This window comes from Cibotium barometz, chromosome 56, assembly GCF_041138505.1.
Source record: "Cibotium barometz isolate CiBa-2024 chromosome 56, ASM4113850v1, whole genome shotgun sequence".
NCBI classification, from domain to species: Eukaryota; Viridiplantae; Streptophyta; class Polypodiopsida; order Cyatheales; family Cibotiaceae; genus Cibotium; species Cibotium barometz.
In genome coordinates, this window is record NC_141101.1 from 41,493,974 (window position 1) to 41,507,204 (window position 13,231).

Sequence of the window (13,231 nt, forward strand, 5' to 3'; positions counted from 1 at the left end):
TTATCCCAGGTCAACCTCCTCCAACCCGAGCTCCATACCGTGTTTCTTACTCTGAATCTCAGGAGATACAAAAGCAATTACAGGAGTTGCTGGACAAAGGTCACATCCGTCCCAGCAAAAGTCCCTTCGGAGCCCCGGTTTTGCTTGTCAAAAAGAAGGATGGATCAATGCGGCTTTGCATTGATTTTCGTGCTCTCAACAAGCTGACAATCAAGAACAAATTACCTTTGCTGCGCATCGATGAGTTGTTCGACCAGTTGCTTGGTGCAAAGGTGTTTTCCAAGATTGATTTGAAGTTCGGCTATCATCAAATTAGTATCCGTAATGGTGATGAATACAAGACAGCCTTTCGGACAAAATATGGCCATTATGAATTCTTGGTCATACCTTTTGGGTTAACCAATGCCCTGGCCACTTTCATGACCTTGATGAATGAAATTTTTGGGCCGTACTTGGACAAGTTTGTGATCGTTTATCTCGATGATATTCTGGTTTTTAGCCGATCTATGGTCGCTCACAAAGAGCATTTACAGATTGTCTTTGAAGTACTACGTACCAATATGCTGTACATCAAGAAGAAGAAGAGAGAATTTTTCAAGAACCATGTGGAATATCTTGGTCACATCATTTCTGCTAATGGGATTGCAGTAGATCCTAAGAAGATTCAGGCGATTGTGGATTGGCCTTTGCCTCTCACCATTTCAGATGTTCGATCTTTCTTGGGACTTGCTAACTTTTATCACAACAAGGTGCATAGGTTTTCAAAGATTGTTGCCCCTTTGACAGAATTGACAAAGTTGGACAAACTTCAGTGGTCTTTTGAAGTTGAGCAATCCTTCAATGATCTCAAGCATGGCTTGACGACAACCCCGGTCTTGGCCATTGCAGATCCCACCCAGCCCTTTGATGTAATGACAGATGCCTCAGATCGTGCTTTTGTTGTAGTTTTGATGCAGAATGATCGTGTCATTGCTTTTGACAGCAGGAAGTTTTCAGCCATTCAAAGCAGGTATCTTGTGTATGATAAGGAGTTTTTGGCAATCGTGCATGCTTATCGGACTTGGAGACATTATCTTCTTGGAGCAGATTCAGTTGTACGTACAGATCATCAATCTTTGACGTACATTTTCACTCAACCTGTTATGAACTCTCGACAAGGCCGATGGGTTGAATTCTTGGCTAATTTCCACATGATTATCTAGTATGTTGCTGGTCTTCAGAATGTGGTTGCAGCTGCTTTGAGCCGCATGCCTCGAGCCACTAAATTTGCCATCACAGATGTGCAAAGTATTTGACTGATAGAGATTTTGGAGATGCGTTCCGTGCTCTCAAATCTTCTAATCCCAGTCCTGCAGAAATGAACATGTTTGCAGCCTACACCATCATGGATGAGTTGCTGTTCTTTTCCGATCGTATTTGTGTGCCTCACAATACTTCATTGCGGAAGATTCTCATTCAAGAGCATCATGAAGTTGCTCATCCTGGTATCAACAAGACATATCGGCTTTTGTCTGCTACATACTTTTGGCCTCAGATGCAGCAAGATGTAATCTAATTTGTCAAAGCTTGTCATTCATGTCAGATAATGAAAGCCTCTCGACAACTTTCTCAAGGGTTACTTCAACCGTTGCTAGTTCCCAATGAGAGATGGGAAAGTATCAGTATGGATTTTATCACCACTTTGCCTCGTTCATCCAAAGGCAATGCTCAGATTCTAGTGGTAGGTGATCGATTTTCCAAAATGACGCATTTCATTCCTTGCAAGAAAGCTGCTTCAGCCCCAGATGTGGTGTCATTGTTCGTGCAACATGTCTTCAAATTGCATGGTTTGCCGAAGACCATCATCTCTGACAGCCATGCTGTATGGAGTGGAGATATGGGGACCCTCAGTGGATCACCACGGCCGACGAGCTGGTAGCACTGATGGATGGAGATGTATGGAGAGGTCCTTGGTTTCTATGATTTCCCGGATGATTAGGGCCAAGGCCTCCATACCACATGATATTATCCGTGCAGAGATGGCTGCCCCCCCATTGGTAGTAGAGGCACTCACTTGATCAGTCTCCTTTATACATAGCACTTGGGCTCTCCCTAGAGACAGATATATGCTCGCTTAGCCCTGGAGTCTTCACGACAGTTGGCATCACATGGAGACGGATCATGTTGGTATGCATAGATGATAGCTTGGTTCCAACTGCATGGCTTTAGTATGGACAGGCTACCTCCATTTCAGTACTCCCTGGATGCAACCTCCCTCTCTCTCACACGGGCAGAGATCACCAGACTTATCAGGCAGGACTTGACTCAGCTGGACACTAGGAGGACATCGATACAGCCGACTTACGAGCTTGGTACGAAGAGGGGGTTCCTATAGAGATCATCTTCTCCAGCTCAGGGAGGATGGGTTTGTGATTAGACTGAGCTACATGGATACTCATCTTTCTCATGGGGTACGGTGTGCTATTGGTCAGATGCGCACATCCTCACACCAGCTAGAGATTGAGACTGGCAGATTAAGAGGAGTACCAGCTGAGGCCAGGATTTGTCAGTTGTGCCAGATGGAGCCAGAGACAGAGTTACATGACATATGTCATTGTATAGTATATTATGAGATACGAGGCCGTTTTCACTGCCTGTTCAGAGAGGGTTTCGGACCACTTTCCAGAGTCATGAGATACCAGGATCAGAGATGTCTCGGATTATACTTGGTGGAGTTGCGTAGACATAGAGAAGGTCTCTTGAGAGGGAGGGGATCAGAGAGGGAGAGACACCTACAAAGGCAGATTACAGACTTCTTTCGACTAGAGATTGAGCAGTCAGGCCAGCAGGCATTGCAGCTAGCCCCAGAGTATAGCCGCACGAGAGGTACACTGATTGATCGGGCTATAGAGCTGGGGCGGTCCAGGCGCCCCAAGATGAGAGGCCCATCTCCACACTGGCGGAGACTACAACAGAGGATCAGGACCATACTAGCACGGCATGGGAGACGTCCACTCAAAGTACTCGCCATGGAGGACATTGAGGATATCCGCCATCGACCGATGAGGGACATCTTTGGATAGTGATGTATATGATGCTTACCTTTGTTGCTGGAGTTTTCCTTCCCAGATGTTATCTACTTGATCTGAAAGATCACTACAATTTGAGAAGCTTCTCCCAATTCCAAACTTGGAGTGAGTCTCCGATAGGTCACTTGAATCCACTGCTTCTCAAATTTTCAACTGGCCTTTCCTAGAACTCAAAGGTCGCATTTGTGTCCGATTTGTATTGAAAGATTTGGTTGGAAATCGGGAAGGTCTTTATCTGCATCTATCTTTTTTACTTGAGAGCAAGGAGGCTGCATAGAGTATCCCCTGAACCCAGATCATTGAATTTTCACATTGATGTAGTTACAAACTCTTTTTTGGGTACCAATTTCATTTCATAGTTCTACAAGCTATTTATGTAGTAGTAACATGTTGAAAGAGTTGTACGATTACTTGAACTATGGTTGTTTATGTGATTGCGTTGTTACGTCTTTGCATTGTCATACTACATTACACCTTATGTACAGATATTTCATGGTTGATCTTCTAATTAGTCACCAGTTTGAAGTTTGTAGCACCTATACGATAGTTATGCTACAAGATGGGGCAAGTTGAGTGATGCACATATGATAGTGATTTGTAATGTGGTGTTTCTCAGAAGTATTGGAGGGATACCAGGCACACATTGCAACCTCTGCAGAAGAAAAAAGCCAGCGATCACTTGAGGCAACACTTGAAGCAGTGGTTGACATGAAGTTCACGTATGTGGTATCTTGTCAGAATTACGGTGCACAAAAACGTTCAGGGGATCAACGTGCAGCGGATATCTTAAGTCTTATGGTGAAGTAAGCAGTTTTATCCCCGATGTGCACTGTATAGGCTGTACAGGCTGAAAGTTTGCAAACATGTCTGATTACATATTTTACATGTCTAGGTATCCATCTTTAAGGGTCGCATACATAGACGAAAAGGAGGTGAGGGAGAAGGACAAGATACATAAAGAATATTATTCAGTGCTCGTGAAAGCAGTGAATGGATTGGATGAGGTAATCTATCTATGTTCAAATGTTAAATTGACTGATTGATAATCACAGTATTAGTGTTGATTACGTGAAGGACCTCAAGCTAGCTATTTTGTGTCGATTACAATGTTGGTTTTGAAAACACTCCTAAACTAGTAACTTGACTAACTTGGACTCCCTTCCAAGGTTAACTCTTCACTGAATGTCAGCATCGTACAACGAAGCCCACGTCAAACAAAACCCTAAAACACAGATACATCATAGTTATAGCAATATGCTGTGATGAAGTCACATCCAGTAACATGCCTTCTTGTGGTGTTGCCATGACATCAGAAACTGCAAATATCCCACCTAATGCAATTGGCAGTTGCGAAGACCCTCCTTTGGATACTTGGCTGGAAACTTCCTCCTCATGTGCCCATGTCGTGATCCAAATTTTGTACCTGTAGTGTGCTATTGATTCTAGAAATAATGAAAAGATCCGAGACACTTGCACATGCGGCTCCACAATTATCGTTTAGGTCTAAAGATTCCACCTCCTCAGAATGCTCCTCTGGTGTCCTCAGACAATCGTTCGCGATGTGCTTGGTGGAGTCACACTTGAAACATTAGCCAGCCAATTACATGACTCAAAAAATTTTCTATGACAGTTGTGTGTGTTGTGACACTTTCCCACTAGAATTGTTCTTATCCTCCATGGTCTTAGCAATGCTCCTCCCATGTCCTCAGACAATCCTTCACGATGTGCATATCCTACTGTGGCTTTATAAAACAAAATATGCACCAGATAGGATAGTTTTGCACAAATACAATGATTAGGGAAAAGTTGCTAACTCGACTATGTTGACATAGCAGGCATGAGATGAGATGGAAGGTACTGGACATGCCGATTTAAAAATCTGGAAGTCGAAATTTGAAGCTAAAAAATGGTTCTTTTCTTTAAGAAAATCAAAATTTACATATATGGGCTTTGGAAAAGGTCATATAATAAAGAACTGGTGTGTTGAAATCTGTGACAATGAAAGGAATGGGTCAACAAGGGCTGTCCTCCAATGTAGGTCTTTTTGACATAGAATTGATGGCTGTGATTTGATATTTGTATGCATTTCTGATGCAAACCAGATTTTTTGACCACATCGATTCATGAGTAGACGAACTTATGTTTTGCAATTGATTGATGGATCTCAAACAATTCTGCAAGATTACGGAAATGACCTTCAAGGCTCATTGCTATTACATTACAGGAAGTCTATCGAATCAAGCTTCCAGGTACGGTCAGGCTGGGAGAGGGGAAGCCTGAGAACCAGAATCATGCCATTATCTTTACACGTGGTGAGGCCTTGCAGGCAATAGACATGAATCAGGTAATGCGTTTTGATAAAGCCTTGTTATTATACGGGATCTATTTGTTCCTGTCACTTGAGGTTTGTCTCAAGTTGTATTTGTTTTTGCCAGGATAACTATCTAGAGGAGGCTTTCAAGATGCGGAATTTGCTCGAGGAGTTTAGGGAGGATCATGGAGTACGTGATCCCACCATCTTAGGTGTCAGAGAACATATTTTTACCGGCAGGTATGCCACATTGCCTTATTTTCCTGGAAAATTAGGGTGTATCGTTACAAGAAATGGCTGCCATGCAGTTACCTTTTGTTCCTCTGCAGTGTTCTGTTGCTCTCCCTCTTGTTTTTGTGTTTGCTGCGTTCGTAAGTCTTACTGTTATGTTTGGGAAATACCTGAACTTTTCATTGATATTTAGTTCTTAAGTCTGCACTTAAGATTCCATCATGTAGAGGTTTATTGGGGGTCCGGGAGGGGAGGGGAGGAAAGGGAAGCGAAAGGCATAATGCTCTCTGTCTTACATTTGGGCTCATGTCTTCTAAGCCCCAATACTTTTTTCTTCTTTGCCTATTTTGTGCAGCTACATGCACTTGATTTCTTTACCTTTGAGCAGAAATTGCTGTAGTTTGTGAAGGCTCTAAGCCTCTTTATTTACTGGAACTGTTCTGTTGCTCTTCCTCTAGTTTGTGTATTTTCAGCATTCTTAAGTCTTACTGTTAAGTTTGGGAAATAACCTGAACTTTTGATTGGTATCAGGTTCTGAAATCTACAATAATTTTTTTTTCTTTGGCTATTTTGTGCTGCTACATGCACTTGATTTCTTTACTTTTGAGCAGAAATTGCTGTGGTTTGTGAAGGCTCTAAGTCTTTTTTTTTTTTGGGAACTGTTTTGTTGCTGTTGTCTTACTGTTAAGTTTGGGAAATAACCTGAACTTTTCATTGGTATTTAGTTCTGAAGTCTGCACGTATATTTCCATCATATATTGTATTTGTTGTAATATTGGAAAAGCATAACACTCTCTGTATTCGACTGTCGATTTCTTACATATGGGCTCATGTCTTCTAAGCCCTTTCCAGATGTCAATTTTTTTTTCCTTTTGCCTCTTTTTGTGTGGGTGTGTGCACTTGATTTCTTTACCTTTGAGCAGCAATTGCTGAACGATCTAAGCCTGTTTATTTGCTGAAACTGCAACACTAGAACTGGGTGGAAGTGGTTTGATTTTGCTTTCATCGGGATTAGAAATGACGAATTCGATGAAAACAGCCCAGCCTCTCTCTGTGGGAAGGAAAAAATGGGCACTTTATTAAGGCCCAGGGCCCTCATTGAGGTAGAAAAAGGGGAGAAAGGACACAGCTGTCTAGTAATTCAGCAGCGTGTTATACTTGGTTTGCCTGATTTCAAGTGCCTGCTCTTGTAGTGCCATCCTAAATTTCAAAGAGCCAGCTCTTGTAGCTTCTGTTTTAAAGTCCATAGCAAGCCATGAATTTATAGGTGTCCTGGAAAGATTGAATTTCAAAAATGAATCACGTGTTCTGTTTGTTGCAGTATATGAAACTTGAAGTGGTAAATATTGTCACTCTTGAACTGCAGGCTAAAGCTGTTGGCTGTACATTCTCACCTCTATTAAAAAATAATTGCGTTCTCTTAATGCTAATGCCTTTTCCTGTTTAATTTGGAGGGTGGACGACAGCACATTGAAGCAATCTTAAGTTGTAATCCATAAAACAAACAAGCCTGAAGGGGTGAGAGTAGAGGGCATTGGGGGTCACATGACTAACATTGTTAGGTTGTGTCCAGTGTCAACTATCTGCGACGCTGCAGAATGCATTAAGAAAGAGCTGCAACCTTCTACATCTGGCTTGCATTTACAGTGCAAAACTAATGCAGACATGACTCATGAATCAATTTGTTCCACGTGTCTATAATTCACAAATATTCAAGTATCATTCACACCATATGGATTGCATTTGCTATGAGTGTGAATAGTCAAATGATAAGGATTTATAGATGTGTGGTGTGTCAGTACCTTGTTGAGCCAGGTTGTGACTTTGTTTTATGTGCAGGGTGTCCTACGACTGTTCTGAAGTTAATAGTGTGATTCATTTGGGATGTGAATGTGATGCATCCTTTGACCGTCTTTGTTTAATACCATGCTTCAAACTGATGTTTATTGGCTTGTGTTGAACAGTGTTTCATCTTTAGCCTGGTTCATGTCAATGCAAGAGACAAGTTTTGTCACAATAGGACAACGGGTTTTGGCAGAGCCATTAAAGTAAGCTTTTGTAAATAATCCCGTTAATTGAGGAATTATGTTATGTTTGCAGTCTGTATTTTTAACTTACTAGTTTTTTAACTTGGATGTCTTGAGAATATGCAGAACCCGTTTCCACTATGGGCATCCTGATGTCTTCGACAGGTTATTCCACATTACTAGGGGTGGTATAAGCAAAGCGTCACGGGTTATCAACCTGAGCGAGGATATATTTGCAGGTGTGTTGACTGTGCTTTTTCACTGAAAGTTGAGTGCATTATTAGGTTTGCTCTTTGTTATTTCTAGGTTGTTTCTTTGACTTCATTTTATTGGGTCTGACTAATACCATTTCCACATGCCTTTAGAAAATGCCCATGATTTAGCATGGAGTCATGGTTTTGTTTTTTTGACATGAATAACCTCTAGTGCTATCAGTCTGCACACTGATTTTGTAAGTGCGACAGGTTTCAATTCTACGTTGCGACAAGGTAATATCACACATCATGAATACATTCAAGTAGGAAAGGGGCGTGATGTGGGTTTGAACCAGATATCAATGTTCGAAGCAAAGGTGGCTAATGGAAATGGAGAGCAGGCATTAAGTAGAGACATTTATCGTCTTGGGCATCGCTTCGATTTTTTCCGGATGTTGACATGCTATTTCACCACAGTAGGGTTTTATTTTAGTTCAATGGTATGCTGGCTTGAAACCCATGCTTATGAGTTTTTCAAAAGTTCTTTTCAAGTTATCTATGTGAAAACCAGTTTTATGCAAGAATTTCATGCCTACTTCCAAGAAGCAAGTGAAACTCACACAATATTATGTTGCACTGATTTTCTTTCTGGCTTGAAGAAATAATAAAATCTCATATTTTAAAAATTTTGAGGAAGAGAAGGTGCAAGTTGTCAATAGATTGTGTATGCGAGGGTTTATGGGAAAGGGCGTTTTTTTCTCTTTGCACAAACCATGTAGTTCTATTCTGATGGCCTCGGGTTTGTGGTGTAACTCACAAGTTTGTCCAAGGTTGTGGGATATCCTGACTAGGTTGCATTATGAGCAGATTTTTTGAAGTGTCAAACCAGAATTCTTCTTTGCCTAGTCATATAGGTTCTTCTTTGTCTATAGGCTCTTCTTCAATTAGACACCAGTTCCCCTACAACCTTTTTTCTGTTTGTATGTTAACAATGCCAACCAAGCGCTTGATTGTCGTCAGTGTAACTGGCTTGTTCAATTTCATCACCTAGTGTTGAAAATCGGAGCTTGGCCTTGGGAGAAGAAGTCTAGACTCCTCAGTCATGGAGGTCATGCAGGGGGGAGGTGTTTATGAATAAACCGTAAGAGTACAAGATGGCGATAAACTCGTGCCAAATGTGTTTTTGTGGATTTGATTGACTTTGTTGACCTACTCTAGGAGTAGTAGAGAAATTCAACTGTAACCAGCTTGATAGAAGGCTTTGGTACCCAGTTTCTCTTAAATCGATGTTGTTTACCTGCTTGATTACTTTTTGAATGCAATTGGGCTCATTGTTACTCTCATTGTTGCTTGAACTCAAGGTCTGCACTAATTGAGAACTGGTGGTTTTACAGATAGTGGTACTTACAGTTTACACTTTCTTATATGGTCGGCTGTATCTGGCTCTGAGTGGCCTAGAAACATCTCTTGTGGCAGAAGCTGAACTGAAAAAAAATGTTCCTTTGGAAGCAGCCTTGGCTTCACAGTCACTTGTACAGCTGGGTGTGCTAATGGCGCTTCCAATGGTGATGGAGATTGGGCTGGAGAGAGGGTTTTGGAAGGCAGTGAGTGACTTCATTGTGATGCAATTGCAGCTGGCATCTGTTTTTTTCACATTTTCCTTGGGAACAAAAGTTCACTGTTTTGGGCGGACAATATTGCATGGGGGAGCAAAGTACCGGGGAACAGGGCGTGGCTTTGTGGTGAGGCATGAGAGGTTTGCTGAAAATTACCGATTATACTCACGGAGCCATTTTACAAAAGGTCTAGAGCTTACAGTGCTTCTACTGATTTATAACATATATGGAGAGACAAGCAGGGGATTGATTCCTTATATTCTGGTCACTTTCTCCATGTGGTTCCTAGTGGCATCTTGGTTGTTTGGTCCATTTTTGTTCAATCCCTCGGGATTTGATTGGCAAAAAATTGTGGAGGATTGGGATGACTGGAACCAATGGATCAAAAGTCGAGGCGGCATTGGTGTACCCTCAACAAAGAGCTGGGAATCATGGTGGAATGAAGAGCAGGAGCATTTAAAGTACACATCCCTTTCGGGGCGTTTGTGGGAGGTTCTACTTGCATTACGGTTCCTACTGTACCAATATGGGCTCATTTACCACTTGAATATTGTCAAGGGCAACAAACAGATAGAGGCACGATTTCATTGCCATATTCATACGTAGAGCTAGAGAGACCTTTCTCATCCTATGGTAAGGTAGTTTACTTTTGCTAATTTTATGCGACCTTTTATTCAGGTATATGGATTGTCATGGCTGGTGATTGCTGCCTTACTTATGCTGTTAAAGGTAAATTTTGATGTTCTCAATCAAATCGCCTTTTATAGTTGTAATCCTAGCAGACGTGATTTACTTTTCCCTGTCAACCATGGCAGGTTGTTTCTATGGGAAGGCAACGATTTGGTGCTGATTTTCAGCTTCTTTTTAGATTGTTGAAGGCTGGCCTTTTCCTAGTGTCCCTCTCCATACTCGCGGGCCTCTTCTTTGTTTTCGCCTTTACCTTCAGTGACCTCTTTACATGTTTGCTAGCATTTTTGCCGACAGGGTGGGCACTACTACAGGTGCTTCTGAATCTATACTCCTAATTACATAAAGTTGATCCTAGTTTAAGTATAACAAATCTTTTTGGTTTTAGAAATCTGTTGTAGGACAGTTTCAGTACTGCTTCTGTATTGCATGGTGTTTGGGGCCTAAGTCGAGGCCAGGCAATCTGTGGATCCATTTAGCGAGTCAATCACAGCAGCCGTGTTCTTCTTCTGCTGTGTTCCTGACTACTATGATGCTTTGCAGATATCTCAGGCATGCAAACCAGTAGTTGTGTTGTCAGGATTTTGGGATTCTGTGAAGGCACTTGCTCGGGGCTATGAGTATATGATGGGCCTACTACTGTTTGCCCCTGTAGCAGTTTTGGCATGGTTTCCTTTTGTCTCTGAATTTCAATCTCGTCTCTTGTTCAACCAAGCATTCAGCAGAGGCCTTCAAATCTCTCGTATCTTAGCCGGTGGAAAGAGAGGCTGAGGTCATGCATGATCAGTAGTCATCAATTTTTACGTTTCGTTGCTGCTTTGGTTCTTAAAAAACATTTCTTGGAACTGTCTACCTGAAAAGGCCTTGTCCCATCAACATGCCTCTTGGAAACTCTGATGATGCTACATTGATGAGCATATAATTGGTGCTGTATTTTTGGGTTCATGGAAACCCATTTTGTAACATGTTTGATCTACCCTCAGGTATTTGTGCATGAGGCTTTTATGAGGCTTGTTTTACCCCCCAACCTTACAATCTTGTAACCTCTTGACCATCGATTTCAGTTCCAAAACAAATGTGCATGAAAATCTTGTAACAAAGTTGAAAATGTGAGCACAGATGAGTTGAAAACTATGATTCTCTGATCCTTGGCTTTGCACAGGTGGGAATCAGTGGGCACTCCTACTTTTGTATGGAGATCATGCTGTTCTTGTTGGTCTCAACCAAAAGGATTGCAGAAAATGATGCACATATTGGATTGATTCTGTGATGGATTGGATTGATTCTGTGATGGTGTATTCATTAATTTTGTTTCCATCATACCCAATAGAAGATTTTTCATGGAACAAAACAGCTTGGACATTGAACTTCCTTCGACGTGAAATTATAAGGGGTACAAAATGGGTATTCTGTGGGTACACCGAATTAGTATTGTCCGATAATCGCGTGAATTAATTGTCAAGGTGAACATTAGATAATGCGGAAAAAATAGCAGACTAAGAACACTACAAACTAAGTGCAGGCTTTGATAAAAATTTTGCTATAGAAAGAAAAGAATGCCATCCATGCGTCAATGCTGATTAACATAGAGCACTCGACAACTTGCAAAAAATCCAACACCAAGAAAATTTAAGAAGGGAATCTTCTACACTGCTCAGAGATTCACTTGTGTATGCGTGTCAGCAAAGCCAGAGCATATGTGCATCAGCAATGATTCTTCCTGCGGACATTTGTATGTAGTCGCCATTGCCTTGTGGTTCTTTTTGTGCTGACGTAACAGTGAAATAATCTTCCTATTGCTGCTACATGATTCTCTCTCCCACCCGGTTTATGATGTTGAAGTGACCCAGTGTATGGCGGGACAGTAGTTTACCATGTATAACGTACACAAAAGTGTTGTTACCAAAGTGATTGAATTTGTTATTTATATGATTATTCATATACATAGTGCGCTTTCTAAAAGATGGATAGAGTTAGTCTACGCCACATGATTTTCTTTGATGGTGTTTTTGTAGGTCCTTCATGCAGTATTTGAGTATACCTTCACTTATGGATTCGCTATCCCAAGCAGATAGGAAACGTGAGGCATGCATGCAGACTACAGAGACGAGAGCGACTTGTTATTGGTTGTAGATATAGCAAACTAAGTATTACAGAAAAACTAAAAGCTATATTCAATAATAGGAAGAGAAGAAAAGAACAATAAGTACAGAGTTGGAAAGGGGGTTTTCAAAGAAGAAAAACGAGTTAGTTGATTAACCGGAATCCCTCGTTCGTTTCTTCACTCTCTGTACAGGTTTTAAGTCATCAGCACTGTCGGGAAAGTTGTGATTCTGGAAAGTGTATGATGGAGAGGAAGTTGTCGGTCAAGAGATGCAAAAATGAGTTCAAAATGGTGCACCTGAAGTTGAGGGGATGTGTATCATCTTGCAGGGTTGGCCTCATGGTGAAGATGTAGAGAAAAGAAAGCACAAACAAATATGGTAAACATGTTGATAGACAAGCAAGGCATGAAATCATAGGGAAAATAATTACTTAGAAAACAAAGCATGATAAGTACTTAGCAAATTTACCGACAATGATAGGAGGGGTTGACATGATACGTACTGCCATCGGGAAGTGAAAGTGGTGCAGAGTACCACCTCTTTCCAGGGAGAACAACCCCTGGGTGCATTTATGTCGCATGAATTCACTAATACATTCGCAAAGTGATGTGTCGACATCAGCGTTGCCAACATCATCAGTTATCGATACAAACATCTTCTTTGTTATTGCGCACGTGGTTTCGGATCTGCCTGCAAGACAATCCAAGGTAGAGCATAAGTGCAATTGTTACACAGCGATTTAAAAAAAAGAAGGGAATGAAGAAAAATTCAGGAGAAAATATATGTTTCCAAATGAGCTACCAGAAGGGAATTCAGAAGCAAATATATGTTGCCAAATAGCTACCAGAAGAGCGAGCTTTCCTTTTGACACTTTGAGGTCCTCAAGAGGAGTGAGAATACACGGATTCACATTCTATTTGCTCGACTCAGAGGGTAAAGCTGGAGTTGGGGACGAACACTCAATGGCTTCTCTTGCAAAATGGTGAGGCCGA

General features: G+C 41.4%; 1 protein-coding gene across 19 annotated transcripts in view; it reads left to right on the forward strand.

Moving 5' to 3' along the window:
- The window catches only part of LOC147607226 (callose synthase 5-like), an 80,216-nt gene extending 68,951 nt beyond the window's left edge, over positions 1–11,265 (forward strand). For all 19 annotated transcript variants that reach the window (XM_086791023.1, XM_086791031.1, XM_086791030.1 and 16 more), the window contains 11 exons: positions 3,685–3,871; positions 3,961–4,072; positions 5,293–5,412; positions 5,504–5,619; positions 7,575–7,658; positions 7,764–7,876; positions 8,102–8,331; positions 9,226–10,023; positions 10,126–10,176; positions 10,263–10,448; positions 10,678–11,265. In XM_086791023.1, coding sequence (XP_086647149.1) covers positions 3,685–3,871; positions 3,961–4,072; positions 5,293–5,412; positions 5,504–5,619; positions 7,575–7,658; positions 7,764–7,876; positions 8,102–8,331; positions 9,226–10,023; positions 10,126–10,176; positions 10,263–10,448; positions 10,678–10,905 — 2,225 coding nt within the window. In that variant the 3' untranslated portion in view covers positions 10,906–11,265. The remainder of the gene's footprint in view (positions 1–3,684; positions 3,872–3,960; positions 4,073–5,292; positions 5,413–5,503; positions 5,620–7,574; positions 7,659–7,763; positions 7,877–8,101; positions 8,332–9,225; positions 10,024–10,125; positions 10,177–10,262; positions 10,449–10,677) is intronic.
- The last annotated feature ends 1,966 nt before the right edge of the window (positions 11,266–13,231 follow it).